The 22,045-nt window shown below is 45.3% G+C and overlaps 1 protein-coding gene across 2 annotated transcripts in view; it reads left to right on the top strand.

Moving 5' to 3' along the window:
- Positions 1-22,045, top strand: part of Not1 (CCR4-NOT transcription complex subunit 1) — a 206,566-nt gene that overhangs the window by 133,397 nt on the left and 51,124 nt on the right. For both annotated transcript variants that reach the window (XM_075877698.1, XM_075877697.1), the window contains 4 exons: positions 7,064-7,210; positions 7,286-7,390; positions 20,568-20,684; positions 20,777-20,986. In XM_075877698.1, the coding sequence (XP_075733813.1) occupies positions 7,064-7,210; positions 7,286-7,390; positions 20,568-20,684; positions 20,777-20,986 (579 nt within the window). The remainder of the gene's footprint in view (positions 1-7,063; positions 7,211-7,285; positions 7,391-20,567; positions 20,685-20,776; positions 20,987-22,045) is intronic.

Here is a 22,045-nt window from a genome sequence, read left to right as displayed (position 1 = left end):
GCAGGTGTGATCATTGTGAAAGTAAGTACAGTATAGACTGCTTATAACATAGGAAGTAGCGGGAGTCGCGAATATCCGCACTATAACCCCCGAATGCAGAGATGTTACTTAGCTCGGGACTTCAACTTAACTTGAGCAAGTCGGCATGAAGCAAGCAGCGGACTTCAAAACGCCCAAGTCAGCCTTCGCGTTTTATAGATGCGTAGGCTGTCTTGCTTGGTCAAGTCAAGAACGAGCTTCAAAGCAGAAACACGCTGCTTGCCTGCTAACGAGGGTAATAATGAAGTTGTTCGCGTAAGGCATGCATTACATCAAATAAAGACCGTACATTTTAAAATAACTATAAGAATGAAGGGCCACCAGCATATTCCTGCCATTTTATGGCTAACGAGTGGCACGTGGTGCCTGCTGCCACAGCGATGCGCAGTGTAGCTTCTGTAAAGCTTTCGTTGCCCGCTGGTTTTAGTGGCTGCCCAAATGCGGCGCGTTTCTCCACGGTTGCTTGTTTGGAGGCGAAACAAGCATCGCGTTGGGTTCTTTCGTCGTTTTTTTTTTTCTTCAATCGAACGCCACGGCATGTATTTGTGCTGACCTGGCTCACGAGGTGACGCGATTATCACGGTATTTGCCTTTCTGTTCACCTGTCTGCATGCCTGTAGTGGGCTAGGTCGCAGTTATTATGAAAAAAAAAAAAAAAAACAAGTTCTGGGAACAAATGTGATTCGTATCCTTTTGTTGAGCTTGGTAAACAAGAGAAAAAGCGGGGGTCAGGACATTGCCCTCAGCAGAATTCTGTCTCGCGGGGTGCAGCAGTGTATCGCTGCATGATGGTGAAGCGGATAAAAAAAACCCGTGATAGGGGCACCTCTTTTTTATGTGTGTGGAATTTTACGTAGTGTTGTGCTACCAGCGATGCCTTTCTGAGCAAGAAACAGCACCCTAGACGGGAAGAAAGGATAGACAAGGCACACAGACACAGCGCCGAGTCAATTTCGTACCGAAAGAGCCGGAAATTGTCATCGTTTTAAGAAAAACAGAAATGGCCAATGCGGTTACGGAACACTTCAGCGTCGTCACCACCGAAGCTATTAATACGCACGTGTATGTAGTCGACACAGCCTGTAACACCAGGGAACTCGGCCACTTCATAAAAGTCCTGCATAACTATAGAAAGTGCTGCCGGCTGCAGAAAGTGCACCAGCATTGCGTACAGGTGCTTTGCGATGAGTAGCGTAACTTTTCTTACTGCACGGCAAACTGTCGACTACGGAATTTGGATGAGATTCCCAGCGACTGTTTGGAATGTGCCAGCGCCGTAAAACCCGAGAGCCATCAGTAGCTGTAACATTGGAGGCACAGGCTGTCCTCGGTTGTCCCCATTTTCACGGAGTGGCAACATACCCAGCAGCTGCCGCACGGCGTTCTTCGTGAATCTGTATCGAGCGTGGAATTGTTCCACGTCGTACAACTCCATCGGATTTCCTCGGTCACGTAAAGCAGGTCCAAAAATCTTCAGCAGGCAGTGCACCTCAGAAAATGCTACGCTTATCGCGAGGCAAGCAAACTCAAAAGCCGCCACCCTCCGCGCGACGTCCATTCGAGAGGTGGCCATGTTGAAATAGCGCATGAAGTCGCTTTCAAGCTAGCCCCGCAGCTGACTTGAAACTTGTCCTGACTTCGACCGAGCCAAGTCGCCTTCAAGTCGTCCGCAAGTTTGAGAACGATTTATAGTGACCGGCAAGACTGTCTTGAGTCAAGGACGAGTCAAGTAACATCTCTGCATTTGGGGGTAAGTGGTACCGCACTAGAACCAAAACGGCCTTTTCCAATGGCCGCATTTACGCAAAGCATGTTGAGCATCCAGCTTCGTGTGTCCGAGCATCGAAACATGCGATGCGTAGTGCTTACAACCGTTTTAATTTCTGAATGTTTAAAACTAAATCTAATGTACTGAGCCACGCTTTCCCAACGAAATGAATGCAAAAAGAGTAAAAGGGTTCTAACAAGAGAAAGCACAGTCCCTAAAATTGGCCGACTACTTCTAAGACCTCCTCGATTTTGTGCATTACACAAAAACTATGTCAAATCACGTCTTAATTTTCACGCGCTGAAAGACTCCAATCATTCGATTTCATGGGTGCGAGCACGATTTCCAGACATTGCAATCGAACTGCGAACCACTATTTGAGTGCTACACGTGCCACTTTCGTTTTCATTAACGATTCCTTCCCGTCAAGTGCAACCACCGCAAAGAGCTTAATTGATTCCGTAACACACCACAACTTAGTTAGCACGCGACCCCTACTGAAGCGTAAGCAATGTGGATAAGGCCTAGCGTGCCCTTCAGTGTGTTGTTATGGGAAGTTTGGCCAAGACATAAAGATACGGCCACTGGAAAGTCATCACTAATCCCTACGGAAGTGACCATTTTTCCGTAGTTTTGAGCACACCTACATCAACTGAATTCCTGCCCCCCAGTTTCGAAATTGGCTATTAAGCAAAGCCAACTGGTAACGGTGTTATACCATCACTCATTTGAATTGGCGCGACATGTGCACTTTAAGTATTGATGCAGCTGTCAACTACTTCACAGCGTTTCTGATTGATGCAGCAACAAAATGCGTCCCACAAACGAATGGACCACCTGGAAAACGACGTGTGCCATGGTGGAACTCAGAGTGCCGAAATGCGCGCAAGCAGCAAAACAAAGTATGGAGGTTGCTTCGGAACTCACCGACAGCCGAAAATCTTGACATCTTTAAGAAAATGGAGTCTCAGGCCAGGAGAATGCGTCGGCAGGTCAGAAGAAAAAGTTGGCACAAGTTTTTATCATAGATAAATTTATATACCAAAGAGGCTAAAGTCTGGAACATGGTTGGTAGAGTAGCAGGAAGACAGGTGCATTCACTCCCACTCGTAAACCCACAGGGTGACAGCCTGGAAGATCAGGCGAACTTCCTCGGAGCACACTACGAGCAGGTGTCTAGCTCGTCACACTATACTGAAGCTTTTCAAAGATATAAGGCAAAAATAGAAAAGCAGAAACTAGAATACAAGTGTACAAAATACAAGGCATACAATCGCTCTTTCAACTTAGCAGAGTTACAAACATCACTAAACTCCTGCAGTAATTCTGCCCCTGGCCACGGCCCTGTCATGTATAAAATGTTGAAAACCTGCCACTCAAAACGCGAAAACCTTTACTCTCCCTTTACATTGCTATCTGGCTTTCTGGCACCATCCCTACTTTCTGGAAAGAGGCTATTGTTATCCCTATTTTGAAAGAGGGCAAGGACCCTTCCTCAGTTTCAAGTTATAGGCCCATTGCACTAACCAGCTGCCTTTGTAAACTTTTTGAAAAAATGAATGATAAACCGCCGACTTCTATATTTTCTTGAAACACACAAACTGCTCGACCAATTCCAGTGTGGGTTTCGAGAGGGTAGATCCACCACAGACCATGTGGTGTGTATCGAGGCACAGATCCGAGACGCTTTCGTCCACAAACAATACTTCTCTGTGTTTCTCGGTATCGAGAAGGCTTACGACACAACATGGCGTTTTGGCATCTTGGCATGCGTGGAAGAATGTTTAGAATATTTGAAAGTTTCTGGTCAAATCGGACATTCCGTGTGCGTGTGGGAAGTGTTCTCTCCCAAACATTTGTTCAAGAAATGGTAGTACCGCAAGGTGGTGTACTTAGTTGTACACTTTTTATTATCAAAATGAATTCCTTGCACCTGTCCATCCCCCACAATATGTTCTACTGTACATATGTTGATGACGTCCAGCTTGGCTTTAAGTCATGCAACCTGACAATGTGTGAGCAGCAGGTTCAGCTAGGTTTAAAGGAGGTCTCCAAATGGGCTGAAGAAAATGGATTCCGACTGAACCCACAAAAAAAGCACATGTGTCTTGTTCTCCCGAAATAGGCATGCACTCAGAACCTGACATTCAATTGAATGGTCAATGTCTGTCTGTTATTGCCGAGCATAAATTATTAGGCCTAATCTTGGACTACAAGCTAACCTTCATACCGCAAATCAAGTATTAAAAAACAAAATTTGTAAAAGCCATGAGTGTTCTGAAAGTGTTGTCACATACTACGTGGGGTAGCGACAGGCAATGTCTCATGAATTTGCATAGAAGCCTTATTCGCACAGGCTTAGATTATGGGGCCGTTGTTTATCAGTCTGCGACTCAAAGTGCTTTGAAGATGCTGGACCCCGTTCACTCATTGGGCATCCGCCTTTCTACGGGTGCTTTTCGCACCAGCCCCGTAAAAAGCCTTTACGTTGAGTCAAATGAGTGGTCGCTTCATCTGCAGAGAACTTTCATGTCCTTTGTATATTTCCTTAAGGTGAAAACAGACAAGAAGCACCCCTCATACTCTACATTTAATGATTTGTTGAGCTCCATTCTGTTTCAAAACAGGCCTTCGATAAGGCAGCTCTTCTCAGTTTGCCTGAAGGGTCTAGCTGAGGAAACTGGAGTGTCACTTGAACACAGTTTAATGGCTCCTGTAGCATACCCGCCACCGTGGCAGTGGCAGACTATAGACTGCAATGTGTCTTTCCTAGAAGTTACAAAACATGTGCACATTGTCCATATCCGAACATACTTCCTGGAACTTCAACACAAATACAGACGTCCTGAGTTCTTTATAGATGCCTCTAACTCCTCTGTGTCCTATGCTGCTGTTGGCCCATCTTTTTCGAATGCTGGCCCTCTACATCCAGGCACAAGTATCTTCACAGCAGAAGCTTACGCGATACTTGTGGCCGTTAAACACATCAAACAATTACAACAACAAAAAGCAGTAATTTATACTTAATCCCTCAGTTTTGTAAAAGCTCTGCAAACTCTTAAAAAAAAACCCTGTCCTCATCTCACTTAGACTCTATTTTATGCACACTCTACACACTCAAACAACATGTTGTAGTGTGCTGGGTGCCAGGGCACCGTGAGATCCAAGGCAACGTGATGGTGGATCAGTTTGCTGCATCCGTCCACGAAAGCACTGCCACTACACCCATATCAATCCTGGCCCTTGATCTTAAGCCGTCTCTCAAACGAAAGCTCAGGAACTACTGGCAGAGCAAGTGGGATAGACACACACAAAACAAACTACACATTATTAAGCGACACCTTGGTCATTGGCCGCCAGTATCAAAATCACGTCTAACAGAGGTAACACTAATGAGGCTCAGGATAGGACACACATACACGACACACTCTTTTGTCTGGTGGCGATCCACCATTGTGTGACAGATGTGGCGAAGCACTAACAGTTCTTCGCATTTTAATTCAGTGTGAACTTTTTAGACACTCTAAGAAGACAACACTTTCCATTACCCTACCGACAACATATACCATTACACCCTGCAATGTTCGTTTGTAGGGATTCACTGTTCACTCATAAATCGTTGCTAGCTTCTTTAAGAGATGTCCATTTCTACTATGTCATATACCCAGGCTTTGCGTAGCGCGACCTTTCAGGAGAGGCTGCTGCTGTGGCTACACCGAAAAAAACTTGCCTCGCGGCCCTTGGACACAAGGGCGCTGATGAGGCACTTGTGCTAGTGCCAAATATTTTTACACGTTTTTATTATCAAAACCTTTTGTCACCCATTTTTACTATACATATGCCGCTGTCATGATTTAAATACTTATGTTTTTACCCGCGTTATCGTGAGGAATCTTAAGGCCCCTATACAGCCACACAACATATTATTGTCCACATTTCTAGTCATTGAAATGGCACTCTTGGCCATCAATTGGCCATTGTGCCATAAAGCACCACACATCATCATCATCATCATCATGAAAATACAGCGTTGAAAAGATCGCACTTGAACGGTGAACCAAGAACAGCGTGCTTGATACGAAGTTCCGGAAGATCAACGACAAAAACCCGCCAAGCCGAATGTAAGCAGCGCACTGGCAGCAAAGGTGAAAGCTCACGTCGTAAAGCCATAAAAGGGATTAAATGTACTGACGAGGTAGCGATTGCGATATCTGTAGCAAACTCGATAACAAGGACCTTTTACTAGACAGGAAACTGTTTAGCGCAGTTGATAAGGACGGTATTGCACATGCCATGCTGAACCACTTGGGGCTGGAGCCACGCTAGCAACGCTAGTACACAGCAGCATCGGCACCAGTGCAAAGGCTTATTCGTTGCCGATGCAACCGCTCTTTTTTTTCTGTTTTTTCCCTTTCCTCCACCCTTTGTTCTTTCGCACCACATCTCTTCCTCCTGTGTAACGACCTTGTTGCTCGCTCAGCAGTGGCGCACCCAGCATGCCTCTTTTCAAATGCACCCTCGCTACCACATTTGTCGTTTCCCGCTGCTGCATTATGATCGGTCTTTCAGCTTGAAGGACAGCACAATAAGCGGTATGCGTATACATGGGCCTCTATGGGAGGGTAAACGGGAGTCGCAAAAGACCGCATTTTAACCGTTTTTGCACTATAAGCGGTTACGTTATAAGTTGTCTACACTGTACAGTGCTTGTTTTTTAGTGGTCTTGTAGGAACTTACTGCAGTGCTGCATTAAAGAATTTCTGGGGAATGTAGGGTCATTTTTTCATGTTGTTTGGGAGTGCCTCACTTCAATACTGAACTGCATACTTCACAGCTACAGTTGATTCCCTTTATAAGAGACAGTGATCTAAGAGAGAAAGGGGTATAAGAGACGCTAGTGCTTTCAAGAGACACCTCATGTAAGGGACGAAAATTACTCCCTGGTGCATCTCTCTTATACAGTAGACTCCCTTTAAGCCGAACTCGAAGGGACCAGGATAATTTGTTCGTCTTATCAGGAGTTCGCCTCGTCAAAAGTGTTCCCAAAAACCAAATACCAAAACATGCCAAGTGCGCCCAAATATGTTGCTTGAATGAAGTATACTTATAATGGTCAGGAAAAGAACAAGGAAAAGCATTTATTTGGCTCAGCTTGATAAAAACTATGCTTTCAAGTAGAGTATGATAGCTCCATGCAACTCAACCCTCCACTGCAAAAGGTTGCCGATTCCTGACATGAAGGAATCTGTTATGCAGCTGCAAGGAGCAAGCCTACCACAAAAGGAGCTTTTGGAGCAGGCAACCACAGTAGTCGCCCAAGAGAATGTGGAACTGGCCTGTTGTTTCATCCAAAAGACTGCCATCGAGAAAGCCATTCCTGAGATTGACAAGAAGCTTAGCCAGGCATGTACCTTTTAGACATGGTGCATGTGGGATATAGTTCCATGCAATATTCTTAATTATTCTTGGTCTCCTTAGGAATACGAGTTCCGCAAAAGTGCTCGCAGTGAAAACCGGCGCTACTGTGACCCTGTCGTCTTGACCTACCAAGCTGAGCGGATGCCTGAGCAGATTCGACTCAAGGTAAGGAGTTCTTTTGTGGTATATTGTAGTTATTTTATAGGAGCTGTGCTTCTAAATGTGGATTGTGGAGGTGCTTCAGATGGTATTTTGGTTTGTATTTTAGTTTGGCAAGGAGGGAGGTGGGTTTTAAAAATTTGTTTTATTTATTATCCGACTGTCATGAGAGTTACCATGCATGCGTACCATTGAAAGGAGATTTCAAACCTGCAAACAGATTTCAAATATCTCATTTTAAAAAGTAATCGCAAATTTTCACATTATAATTAGGCAATTTCTTATGGGTTGTTATGGTAACTTGCAATGGTAACTTGCAATTCAAAAAGTTATTTTCAAAATTGCATGTTTCTTCTAAAAGATTCATCACACAGGATAAAAGAAACTAGATTTCAAAACAGCTATTTCTTTGATCAGAAATAATTTTCAAACCTAAAAGGTAGAAATGAGCTTCCAGTTTTTAGCTGGTATTTATAATATAATTGTAATTCTATCAAGGTTAAGAAAAAAAAGGAAAGCTTTAGCCTGTAGTTCAAGTGCTGTGGAAAAGAATTGTACAAAGTTTGTTTAGATATTTTCAAAAAAGCTTGCTCAGAACTTCCATAAGTCAAATTCATTTCACAAAAATAACAATGCCAAGAAAATTATGTTTCCAGTTAAAAACATTTGTAGTTTTATATATTAAGCTTTTAACAAAAATAAATAGTATTTTCCTGTTATATGCAAATTTTCCAAAATATACTTTTGACTATGAATACCTCAAATTGCAGTTTTTGAAAGTCAGCATTTTTTATCATTTTTTGCTATTTTAAGACCGTCGTTCCCCCTTAAAACGTGAGCTTTTCTGGCACAAATTATGATGCACTGTCTACGAATGTGTTAAATTCGCAAAGCATAATTTCAAGGCACTCCATATTACCATCCAAGAAAAAATATGAACGAATGTGTCATTTTGTTTCAATTTTAATAACTAGTCATAATTAAGGCACAATTAAATATTTAATTGTTCTGCAGTCAGTCATGTTTCATTAAAACAGAAGAATGCATCGCATGCTTGAAATGAAAGGTGACATTAGTCTTTTGTTGTGGTCATGTCAAGAAATGAAAAGTAATACTTTTGATGTTGGTCGTGGAACCAGGCACGTCGAATGGCCTGGCAAACAGCGTAGTGCCTTCGCAAAAGTTATTGGTTACAGCCGGGGTTGGCAACCTGCTACTTGTGGGGCTGTGTAATGCGGCCCCTGTTACGACATCAGAACCCCCTCCCCTATCCTTTGTCATGTCCTATATGAATGCTGACATGGCAGTTTTGACCTCAAGTGGGGTTCTCACGTGTAACCAGTGTTTGTAAGTACCGTAACAACCGGAATATAGGTCAACCTCCCCCCTCTCAACAATGAATCTTCAAAAAATAAAAATTTAAAAATCACGATGTACCGTGGTGCACCCTTACCTTGATAAATACAAGGCACAACCAGCTGCATTGTGGTGATGTGTCTTTTTATTGCGACACTAATCTTATGTAGTTAAACGCCAGAAGGCCACAAAGTGCTGTCACTCAGACGGGTGTGAACTTGAGTCGGATGACGTCTGTTTCTCACTAGTTACGTCCCAGAGTGCATCATCCTCCATTCCATTCAATGCTTTGCTAATGCAGCATTTGCCGAAAGACTTGCACACCATCTCTTACGAGAGAGATTTCCATACTGCCGACACTCAGCCACAAATGGTTTGCGAGCAGTGGACGTCGTAGGTGGCCAGCGTCTTAGCATCGTGGATCGTCGCTCAGCATCTACTCATTGTGGAGCACGCGCATGCGATCTATGAAGGGTTTATTGAGCCCTACATCCAGTGGCTGAAGGGTTGATGTTAGTCCCCCAAGGATCACGACAAGGTCCGTCTTGCCGTTAGACAGAGCCCCCTTTACATTGGTCATGAGGTGGCCTCTAAGTGAGTCCAGCACCAACATGCTCAGTTGCTGAAAAAGTGCACCGGGTCGCCGGTTCCACGTGATCTGGATCCACTCAAGCATGTGGGATTCATGAACCCTTTTCGTTCTGTCTCACGATAACATCCTGGGGAAAGTCTTCTTTTGGTAGCCTTTTCCTTTGAAAATGATATAAGGGGGCAACCTCTTTCCATCGGTTGTGCACGCGAGCATTGCTTTAATTCGTGAATGCTTCTTGCCTGTTGTCAAGAGCTTCACTTGCTTGGATCCTTTAGCGGTCACAGTCTAATTCGAGGGCATATCAAACCAGATCGTAGTTTTGTCAGCGTACCCCATGTGTCTCATCATGTAGCAATGCAGTTGACGAAGCCTTATGACGAAGCGCTGATGCTCAACCAGCTTGTTATTGAACTCTTTGGGCGCGGGCAGTTCTTGGCACATGCCTTAGCAAAAAGCCCTTCTGCTTCATAAATCGGCGCACCCACGATGGCGAGCCCCTCAATTGTGCCCTCGTGAGCCCAGAGTTGTGCGCTATCTCGATAGCTTTCACGTGGATGCACTCAACTTTCACGGGTAGCGACCTTGCACGCAGCTCCCGGAAGAATTCGGCGAGTAGCGTTTCTGATTCATTGTGCACTGCAGTCCATCCACGATGATATATTATGGTTGTTTTTTTTGTTGCTGCAAGATGTGATGCGCTGCTTGTGGCTCCTCAAGTATTGGACGCCTTTATCCAATGCACTGAATTCTTGTTGTGCCGCCAGGCTGTTGTGCGCTTGGGAATACTCGATAAGTTCTTTTTCTTAAAGCCAATCGTAAACTGCCGTCGACTACCACTTATTTCATAAGGAAATAGAAGAAAGAAAATAGCAGACTGACAAAGATAACCGAAAGGAAATGGCATAGCTAGTACACTGTAGGCCTTGTGTAGCCTTGCTCAACAGTGCCACTGCTGATGCTCTCGATGGCAATGGAGGCTTTTTACTTCATCTGCCTTTTTTTGCGAGACTTGCACATTTCATTCTGCCAATGAATAATATATGACGAGGGTCGACTTTTCATCGCATTTTTTTTTTTAAGACTTATATTACAGTTTTTACGGTAAATCGAAAGCTTCCCGGAATGGAAACTGGCAACATTTATTGTACCAGTTCAGTCACATCTCATGCAAGACCAGCAGTATTTTGTGCAGCACACTATCTTTGCGCTCTGTGGTATGGTGAGAATCCTTCAATACTTTTACTGGTCATTAAGCGGCAAAAGTTTAATATAGGGACAGGAGCAACCGCTAGTGGCGCCCTCGTCTGCTTGGGGGTAGGGTGCCTCAATGCGCGCACCCATGTTTAGGGTGCTGCCATCTTTTGTACTGTTTTCTTCGTCATTGTAGTGCCTGCAGCATCTTCGCCCAGCTGTAGGGCTCACGTGCCACTTTTCTCTGCCAAGTATGCTTGGATGTTAAGCTAGTAAGCCACTTTCCACCACAGCAAAACCAGTATACAGCCGGAGCAATAAGGGGGGCTGCCGTAGCAGACGATGCAGATGTCTTCACTCTGAGCGGAGGAGCGAGCATTGAGGCACTCTACTTGGGAGAATCGGAGCAGCCCTGGTGCTGCAATGGTACGGCATGTGTCGGAACAGCAAAATGGGAATAAATGTCCCCATGAAGATTGATCACATGTTCAAAGTGATGTTACTTTCAAAGAAATTAGGGGAGGCTCTAATGCAATGAAATTTAGAGTCAAATGGAGCCTTGAAGCGAGAAATTCGATGGCAACAAAAGCTTGCTCAGTGATCCCACTTCTGTGCTGAAGTGCATCGTAGCAGATTTGCTGTGCCATTCTGATAATACCTACAGAAATTGCGCCAAACTGCGTCAGTCACATTTGGGAGCATATATCACTGGCAATAGCCATGCCGGCGTGTCAAAACATGTGCATCTTGTACTTGGGGTCACCAATGTCACAACCACGTACTTAGAATTATTCTGCTGAACAAACAGCGGCTGCGCATTCGTCCTAATCCACGATGCTATGCTTGGTGTCGACACAACTTCTGTTGTGCAAGTCTGCTTAATGGCAAAACGCTGTCTTCACAAGGGCTTGTGACGTCTAGTCCAATTGGTAGCGTGAAACTGTGGTGGAAATTCATCGGCGGACATCGTTCATTCCAAGAGCGCTGCTGATAGCTCATTTGAAGAGTTGCATGGCACGTAATTGAAGCAATTTTCACTAATGATACTCGCGTGCTGTCAGAATGTCTGTCATGTCTACTTTTGCAAATCGCAATCTAATTTTTCGTGCTTTGCGACCACAGAACACATGAACGTTGCAAACATGGTGACACTTTTCTGTTAATATAATTTATTCATAAATCCTCATTCAGAAGAGCTTTATCTTAATTCCTACCACCAGCACATCCGCATTTGTAATTGCTGTTGTGCTAAAAGACCTAGGGACTTTCAAACTCAAGACTGCTAGTGCCCTAATTCAAAATTTTCACATGCTTTTTTTTTTCAAATGTCATATCAATAATAAGAGCATGTAGCCTTGTCGGAACAGCCGCAATTCGGTTTTGATATGCGCAGCTTTTAGCAGTGGGGCCATTGCTGGCGGCTCTGTCAGAAGGCCCACTGTGAAGCAGCTATGCCATGTAATACGTCCGCCCCTCACTTTCCAGGGTCAGTAGGCAATGGTTAAAAAAAAAATTGAACATCACGGCATCGCATTCATTGCTTCCGTTTGAGGGGGGGGGGGGGGGGGGGCTGCTACGGTTGAAGGGTGCAGCCACTAGCACCCGCTATACACACCGATTGGGACCTTTAGGGAGCACTTTGAAGGACGCGTGCAGAGCCACTTGTGGTGTGGCGGGCGCGCAACATTGAGAATCGTATAGCAGACGGCAGCTTCTCTTTGCTTGGACAGCTATGGTGGCAAAAGTGTTCCTGGCTGGCGCTATGGTTGTTCGAGCAGAATTTGAAGTATTGTGGGGAGACATTCTTCTGCAATGCCCCTATGAATAAATGGGAAAACCTGCAGGAAAGCGGCCACATTTTTCACTTTAGTGAGCGCCTTGCTGCCCGTCGTCAGTACTTACGGAAAATGTGTGCGTCAGGTGTGTGCAATGCAAGATGCTTGCTTCATAACTGTCTCTGTTATGCGCCATTTTTTCACTCTTAGAATATTAATGGTGTGTGCCCACTACCTGCGTAGTTGCAAAATACTCAGAGCATTTAAAAATATCGATTGTTCCATGGCCATTCGCCGTGGAAATCATGGTGAGTGGACAGCGGCATGCTCGTTTGTTGTGATTTCGTGCCATGGCGATTTTCAGCCTCAGAGTCTCGCGAGTTATTTTGCTTGAAATTGTTGCGGCATCATCCTCTCTCATCATGATCATGGTCTCTACCTCACTGCTCACGCAGCTATTGCCCCGCCGTGGTATGGCTCAGGTACTCGGCTGCTGACCCGCAGGTTGCGGGATCGAATCCTGGCTGCGGTGGCTGCCTTTTTGATGGAGGCAAAAATACTGTAGGCCCATGTGCTCAAATTTTGGTGCACGTTGGAACCCCAGGTGGTCGAAATTTCCCGAGCCCTGCACTATGGCGTCTCTCATAATCATATTGTGGTTTTGCGACATTAAGGGGAGATGCGGGTCGAAAAACTTTTTTTTTTTTTTCAAAATTGCCAATTTTTTATTTTTGTCTTTTTTGATAAGATTAGTACTTCTACTGTTCTGAAAAAAAAAAAAAAAACATCTCGAGACAACTGGAAATGCTTTAAAATTGCGTCTAAAGTGCACAAGGTGCCTGTTAAGGGGAGACGCGGGTCGAAAAGTCGCGTTTTTTTTCCAAATTTCACCTTTTCTGTTTTTTGTTGCTTTATCATCTTTATACATTATATTTTGACATCTGAAAATATCACAGCGAAATAAGCATCAGAAGTCAGTGAAAAACGCGTCTGAGTGAGCGGCAGTGACGCGCGGCACCACGAAATTTACACAAAACGGGCTGCTGTTCGCGTGCTCGCGGGGCCGCGAAGAGAGCTGTCCGCCATATTGCGGCCGCTGGCTCGTGTAGAGTTGTCCTTACTCTCCACGATCCCGGTTCTTGAAGTCTCGTACGTTCACGAAAAATCTAAAAAAAAAGCAACAAAAACAGTCTTTTCCCGCCGTTTCAAACCGCGCGCCACTAACGCAGGGCCGCCATTGGCTGACAGCACCCGTGTTTTCTTGCCGTAGTTCGCTTCACTGTTTTCCGGAGTTATTTTTCGCTGTTTTCGTGCGATGGCAAGCCCGAAAAAGGCCGTTGCCGACCATCGGAAATACAGAAGTAAGAACAAGTTCAGAGGGAAGCGGCGGAGGACGTACAAGAAAGCCACCGCCAACGAAAATGTCCGCGACGGGCCAGCGGCCGGTAGGCCTAACATCGACCACGGCAACGTCGACCATGGCAACTGCGACGACGAGATCAACGCTGCAGTGAATTTTGTGAGTGCATCGCAGAAAAAGATCGCGTTATTCGAAAACGACGTCAGGCCGAATGCCGATCGTGCCGAAAGCGTAGTGCTGTGCGAGTTGGGTGCATTGACGGCCGTCGTCGCAGGCGCGGCATGCCCCGTTTGTCACGAGAGTAAACTCGCAGTTCGGGCACCGAATAAAAAGCGGAAAGGCCTTTCGGCGTTTCTGGAGCTACACTGCGAGAATGCGGAGTGCTCGGAGAGCATCCTTTCGTCCGCGTACTCGTCGAAGCGGGTCGCGTCAGATGGCGGCCGCGGTGCAAGCAGAAGCTACGACAGCGGGAGTTCGCGTGACGCCTTTGCCGTGAACCTGAAAGTGGTGCTTGCAGCGCGTGCCGTCGGTATCGGGCATGAGCAACTTTCACGATTTTGTGCAGTAGTTGGATTGCCAAACCCTATGCACCATAAGACCTTCCATGCTATCGGCAAAAAGATTCACAGTGCGGCAGTGAAGGCTGTCTGTGAAAACATGCAAAGGGCACGCAGCGTCACCAAAGAGGTGGCTGGTAACAGTGACGTGCCAGTCATGTTTGACGGCACATGGCAAAAAAGAGGCCACAAAAGCCACAATGGTGTGGGAACTGTAGTGTCCTTGGACACTGGTTTGTGCCTGGACTATGAAGTGCTTTCCAACTTCTGCCTGGCGTGCAGTTTGCATAACGACATGGGAGGCGATGAAGAAACATGGCAGGCGTTTCATCATCCCGTTTGTGAGAAGAATTGCGACTGTTCTTCGCATGCCATGGAGGCCGAAGCTGCAGTGCGCATTTGGCAGAGGACTGTGGACTATGAGACACCCCTGCGGTTCACCATCTTCCTAAGCGATGGAGACAGCAAGGCCTACAACGGGGTCTGTGATGCCAACGTGTACCCTGACACTCCAATTGAAAAAGAGGAGTGCACCAACCACGTGGCGAAACGTCTGGGCACCGGCCTGCGGAAGCTGCCAACGCCACTTCCACGAGGGGAGAAGCTGAAGGAGACCACCATCCAGAAGCTTCAAACTTACTTTCAGGTGGCCATTGTGAACAATCGGGGAAATGTCCACAAGATGTACACTGCCATATGGGCCTCATGTTTGCACTCGTGCTCAACAGACGGTGCTGGAAGTCACAAGTTCTGTCCTGCAGGCCCAGACTCGTGGTGCAAGCACCGACGTGCTGAGGCGCAGGGCCAGCCTGCACCGTGCCACACCCCCCTCCTGACCAAGGCCCAGGGTTTGGCAGTCCTCCCAATCTACAAGCGTCTCACAGATGCGAAGCTGCTTGCCCGGTGCCTCCACGGCAAGACACAGAACGCGGCCGAGTCCCTGAACAGCAAAATATGGCTGCTGTGTCCAAAGACCCGGTTTGCTTCCCGGACTGCTGTGGAAACAGCCACAGCCATTGCAGTCCTGTGGTTCAACCGGGGCCACGCGAGCTTTGAAAAGGTGCTGGAAGAGCTTGGGGTGCTTCCTTCGGAGGCCCTGGTTACCCTCAGCGACCGCCGAGACAGCATGCGCATGCACAAGATGAATGTGCGTCAAACCGCTGAGGCGAGGGCACACCGTCGCAGTGCAGCCAAGAGGGCCCGGGTGGAGGAGTCCTGCCGCACCAGCCGGGAAGGGAAAACCTACGGTGCTGGAGAGTTTTAGACAACTGATATTCCCTCTGGACATGTGTGTATGTGTTCAGCACAAGTTTCGTGCTACTGCGTTTTTCATTTTTGTAAATACAGACTTTCAAACTTTCAAACGCGTTTTTCTCATTTCGCAATTTTGGCCAATTTGCATTTTTTGCGGGAAGTGTTTCGGGCACTTAGAATGGTCATACGACGACGAAATTTGGCACACACATTGAGGAGAGTGCGTAGGGTGCCGATATCTACTTGAATCAGCACAACCTATCAGCTGTAAATATCTATTAATAAATTTAATGGTGGTCGAGTGGAAAAAAAAGGGTAGTTTGCTACACAGATGTTTTTTTCATAGTTTCAAAGTTGGAGCACAATTTCTAGCTAGATATCGGCACTCTATGGCTAATAGGGAGCAAAAGGAGCCATTGAACAACTCTCTGCATGAACATTTAGTATGCGCGAAAGTTCCCGGAAAACTTATCAAGTTTCACCATTACTTGAAACACAACTCCCAAACTATTGCACTTATGTAAAAACTGATTACAGATTTGGAATCAGGAGGAAAAACTGCATCAGTGGTCCAATTTCTGAAGCTCTAAGTTGAATAACAAAAAAAAAGTGCTTTCGAGGAGCGTCTCCCCTTAAAAGGCTCAAAGTATGCAGTCTTCGAGCACTTTGCTGCCAATAGTGCGCCTCTGCTCGCCATTGTCGATCGCATGAAGCGAAGAGTCGAGCCTCACTTATCAATTGTAACAGTTTCCCTTGCTGATGCAGCGCAAGAAATAATGAAAATAAGCACGCTTTCCTGCATTTTTCGAGCGCCGCGACTGCCTTGTCGCGTGGTACAGATCAAGGACCGCCATTGACCGCTGCTCGCCTGTATGTGCTCTGAAGCCTACTTGCGGGGTTCATGTCTTGTCGAGCAGTGCAGCTCAACAATGCTTTTCTTGTGTATTTATCACCGTTATGAATGAAAAAAGCCATTGCTCGCGAGTGAAAGCCGTTGTGGCGGCGCGCTCTGTAGGAATAAGCTACGAGCAGCTGGTCTGATTTGCGGCAGTTGTTGGCTTGCGATGCGGTCAGCGCCAATCTTGCGAGGTCAAAGGAGCTCACAGTGAGGGAACTTAGCGGGGATGGCGTTGCCATTATATAAGACGGTATGTGGCACAAACGTGGCCGCAAAATGGCATCGGCACTATTGTATCCCACGACACTAGACTTAGTTTAGATTTCGCAGTCTTGTTGAACTTCTTCATAGCTTGCAGTTGGCACAAGGCTCTGCCAGATGGAGTGGAAGAAGTTTGGCAAGCGTTTCATGGCCCTGTCTGTGAGCGAAATGTCTGTGAGGAATCGGCTCGAAAAAGCCAAGAGGGACAAACTCATGGTGCTGGCGTATTTTAGTGAGAAAGCCACTACAAGAAGGATTGTCCTTTTTCAGTGCACAAGTTTCATCGCATTTAAAGAGATCTTTCATAAATAAAAACTCAACTTTAAAACTGGTTTTTCTCAACACACTAATTTTGCCATTTTTTTTCAATGTGCCCCTCCTTTTTGGGGCACTTCTAGTGCTCGGATCTGCGTGAAATTCTGCCTAATTTTTTTTTCCAATGTATGAGAAATACAATTATCTAGCTTAAATTTAAATATCTTATTATGTAATGAAAAATTGTATGTAAACCTTTACAAGGGTAGGTGAAATGTGGGCTTTTTTACATATATTATTTTTCATGCCTATTACATATTTTGTATGTGCTTCCTAATTAGTTATTTGTATACTACACATTATTTAAAACATTATGAACTATGAATGGTAAAAAATTACGGATGTTTATGGATGAAAACGGGGGGAGAGGCTAAAGGGTTAAGGTTTTCACTGTGTCATGTCGCACAGCTAGAAGTATGCACCTTGCAAGAAAACTAATTATATATTTGAAATAAGCATAAAAAGCTCCATAAACAGCTCAAGTGTCATTGGTCTAGGGTGAATATTAAAAAGTGACTTCCAGTAGCATCTCCCCTTAAACCTCGTATATCAATCAAAGCTCGCACAACTATACCGCCCCGCCGCGATGGTCTAGTGGCTAAGGTACTCGGCTGCTGACCCGCAGGTCGCGGGATCGAATCCCGGCTGCAGTGGCTGCATTTCCGATGGAGGCGGAAATGTTGTACGCCCGTGTGCTCAGATCTGGGTGCATGTTAAAGAACTCCAGGTGATCGAAATTTCCGGAGCCCTCTACTACGGCGTCTCTCATACTCATGTGGTGGTTTTGGGACATTAAACCCTACACATCAATCATCGATTTGTGTTGATTTATGACTATTGTGCCGTATCGTGTTAAAGTTCAGTTGTTCATACAGTGTAGTTTCTCAGTCCTTTACTCTGCTATGTAGCTTAATCATGCTCTTTTTTTACCTGTCCTTTTTTATTGTTTTTACTGTTAAGGCACCTTTATTGTTTTTACCGTTAAGGTGCAAGCCTTAGATGCCTCATCAAACGTGAAAATTGACTGTGTCTCAGACCAGTGGCGTCAAGATGTGGTGCAAAACTTCTCTCACTCATGATGCATTGATGTAGGAAATGAACCTTCCAGGTTTTTACAGCTCGTGCAAGTTTTGTGCAATTCTGTGTGTGTGTGTGTGTGTGTGTGTGTGTGTGTGTGTGTGTGTGTGTGTGTGTGTGTGTGTGTGTGCGCGCGCACGCGTGCATGTGCATGCATGCGTGCGTGCGTGCATCCTGTTTGAGTCATCAGCCGAACAGGCTTCAATTGGTAGCACTGAAGTGTGTGTTCCAAGCGACAGATGTGTGCTTTGAATTTTTCAAGCTGAGAAGAGTTGCATGTAGCTTAGTCTATTCGGCATGTCACCCCTACTTTTTTGGCCATGTATGTGCGTGTATAAAACAAAATGGCAAGCATTTCACTCACTGAGTTTTATTACTGGCATGCAAGAAGAAAGAGACAACCAGCATGGTCATCTTCATTAATTGACTCGGCTGCCGTCACGGCAGCTGTGTCAAAAGGGCTCATGTACAGTGTCGGTGCAGCCTTGACAGTTTTAGCTCACCTTACGCTTGCTGGCAACACTTGATAGGGGGTCGAGCTCTGGACATTTTTGCCCTGGACAAATATGCCGGGAGGCCGTGGAAAATTCTCCGCACAGCATCTGGCAACAGTTTCGGGACATTTTGCGGCATCTTCACAACTCCTCCGATTAGCCACTGGTTCACGCGAAAGGTTCGCTCTAGTTGAAGTGCTTTTAGTCCACAGTCACCTGCGGGGAATCAAATGTGAAACCACCAGTTTCTTGTTGCTGACTCCATTGTTCACTGTCTAGGCAGCCAGAACATACACTTTTGATCCCTTACTTTCTAACTGGATTGACACCCAGGTATGGAACATGTATGCGGCATCTTTTTCGGTCATCAGGCACAACATGGATGACACCACACATACGATGAAAAATTAGTTGTGACATGCTGCGGTATGCGGTTGCTGTCTGCCCGATGCCCCCGGCAAGGACGCAAAACTGCCCCGTGCCTTTGCCTGCAGGGCACAAAGTTTTCCCGTAGAGATATGGTGGAGCTTTAATGCAAGTAAATCCAAGAAACATCGCATAACTACACACACACACACACACACACACACACACACACACACACACACACACACACACACACACACACACAATCTGCGTGGTGTAATAATATAGGCTTTTACTGTGGATTCATAGCTGGGCTACCGTGAATTCGGGTTTACAAGCGCTTTATTAGCAGGATTTGTGGGCACATAAGAAGGACTACTGCAGGTCTAAAGCGAGCGTCATTTTGATAACCAATCGCAAAGCAGTATTTTTTCGTTAACGTCTAATAGGCAGTGGAAGTGACGCATAGCTTCTTTACGGATTCACAATGTTGTTCATTTGCGGTCACTGCGCTTACCATCAAGGACATGTTGCGAAGCGTGATAACGTGCCAGACGACTTGATGACAGCGAGATGTTTTATCTGTGTGCCTCATCATCGCGCTTCTCCCGTAACCAGCCCTGCGTGAAACCGTACCACAACACTGTATGTATGGCTTTCAAAACAGACACGAACAAAATTCTGCTCTTGCATCTGCCAGACTTCGCATTGTGCCAACATTCGGACCCCTTTCGTTTCTGGCCCTAAAGGCAGCTCCGTGGAACTTGCACTATCTATTATCTGCAGGAAGAACATCCTCAGTTCCGCATTCTGTATCGTTTTTCGTGTTCTTCCTTCCTGAAGCCGCAACAGCCCTACGAACCAGCGGCGTCCAAAAACACTGATGGATGCCTCGGAAACGCGCACTGTGCACGACGAGCGACCAGTGGCGATTGAAAAATAACGTTGCAAAAAGCTAGATGTTTTCATTGCTCCAGCACCACCGCGACACACTACGCCCATGCACTTGCACGTGGTTGCGAGAGTTGATGCGAATGCTCGCCTTGTGAACACCGAGATTGTAGCGCCACACTCACCACCCCGAAACCGGAAGCGGCATAGGCATGCACGGGCCACCGGCTTCAACCCTGTCGTCTCTGTCATTCGTCGTGTCGCATTCATATTCAGATGCGACGACGGCGCGCCGATCACTTATTCCTTCCGAAGCGATCGCCGCCAACCAATAGCTGCTCGGGTATTTTCTATGTATACGCTGTGGATACGTACATGCATCGACAGAACGGGTGGTCTCTGGCGACCGTATACAAAGCGCCGTTGGCGCGACTTCTGCTTGCTGATGACGAATCATGTATATTGGCAAGCACATGCATTTCTTAAGGCAGAACAAAATTTGTCGCCCTTGTTTTTTTTTTTATATTGTGGCCGTTATAAAGAAGTGCATTGTAATGCTCACTCATTGACGTTCTTAACTCTATTCACTTTGTTCTAATGTTGAAGCTGTTTAACTAAAAAATGTTGTGTGTGGCTGACAATTGGGCAAGTATTTGCCTGGTGGCACTTTGTGCGGTTCTATAAAAACTTTGTGCTCAAGGAAATAAACTTCTGTTGGTAGTTAGAGCTCTGTGTGTCGTCATGTCTTCCTTCGTCTTGTTTGCGCAATTGAACATTTTGTGTGCTGTGTGTGCAGGTTGGTGGTGTGACTCCTCAGCAAATGGCAGTATATGAGGAATTCGCCCGGAACATCCCTGGTTTCCAACCTATTTCTGAAAGAGATCAGCCTTCCTTGTTTATTCCAAAGCCGGTGGTTAGTTGCATTAGTTGATACTTTTTTCACATTCACGTGATGTTTACACTCAATGTTTTCTTACTTCTGTTTCCTCTAAACATTTTTCACAGGTGCGACAAACTGGCTTTGCGAGTTCTGTTGATGACATGACAAATTTGTATGATAAGATCATTTCTGAGTTGGAGCAGCAGGTTCATGGACTCTTAGGTACTGTTGTGCCCTCAAACCCACAAGTGGCAGCCCTCCATTTGCTACATGAAGCAGTGCTGGTGGCACGGAACTCAAGAGAAGCTGTCACAGCCATGGCTTTGCTTCAAAAGGTACATTTGTAAGTTCTACATAGAAGGCCGTGATATAGGTTATGTGGTCTACCATCTCGAATAGAAAGCAGTGACAACAAATGGGACAATAAAAGAAAGGCAGATGTGATTGTCTGATTCCATATTGGGCCCTGTGAATACTTCTTTAAATTGAAATTGCTCCAAAGACAGCCATACTTGTAGCTGCTGAGTGTTTATTAGATGTTCAAGTACACTTGCGTGTCCACAGGAAATTTGTGGGCATTTGTTCGGCTTCCAGCATTTTCGACCCTGAGATGCTCCATACGAGAGTTCTGAAATGAATGTTAGCTATTCTGAGTCTAGAATAGAAATTTTTAAGATAGTGTGCTTTTGTGTTCGTTGAGCAGCTTGTGTACAATCTGGTAAGTTCACTTGTAGCAGACAAAATGCAAAGCTCATTTTTAACGTACAGCTTGTTGATAGGAATTTCACGAGGGTGCGCACCGAGCTAACTAATAAAAATGATCAAGGAAAAGCCATATATGACTGATCAATCAATTCTATTTGGCATTAAGTACAGCAAGATAATGAACATGAGGACAAGAACAAGAAGCTACTATCCAGCAGTTTTACAATCGATCCTTGCCTCAATTCTTGACTTGACATCCCCCCCCCCCCCTTCCAACTCATAATATATATATATATATATATAAGGAAAAAAAGTCTATACTTAAGGGCTCGTTTTTCCGTGTTTTGACACATTATTAATGAGGTCTAACAGACAATAATGCCAAGGAATGTATAGGAGAAAATATTAGACCATATATATATATATATATATATATATATATATATATATATATATATTGGCATTTGAACATCTCTACTTTTACATCTTTACTAGACATTTCTGGTTAACATATGTAGTAAAGTAGTTAATAAAAGGAAGTCGAGAACTAGCATTGAAATTAATACATGACACTTACAAAATTACAAAGTACACTGTTTGTATGAACAGATAAAATGTCACAGTGCATCACCGAAGTGTAAATGATGTCAGTAATGAAAATGCAATTTATTTTGCACTAATAAGACATA

The sequence above is a fragment of the Rhipicephalus microplus genome, chromosome X (genome assembly GCF_043290135.1).
Source record: "Rhipicephalus microplus isolate Deutch F79 chromosome X, USDA_Rmic, whole genome shotgun sequence".
NCBI classification, from domain to species: Eukaryota; Metazoa; Arthropoda; class Arachnida; order Ixodida; family Ixodidae; genus Rhipicephalus; species Rhipicephalus microplus.
This window is presented reverse-complemented; position numbering and strand designations above follow the sequence as displayed.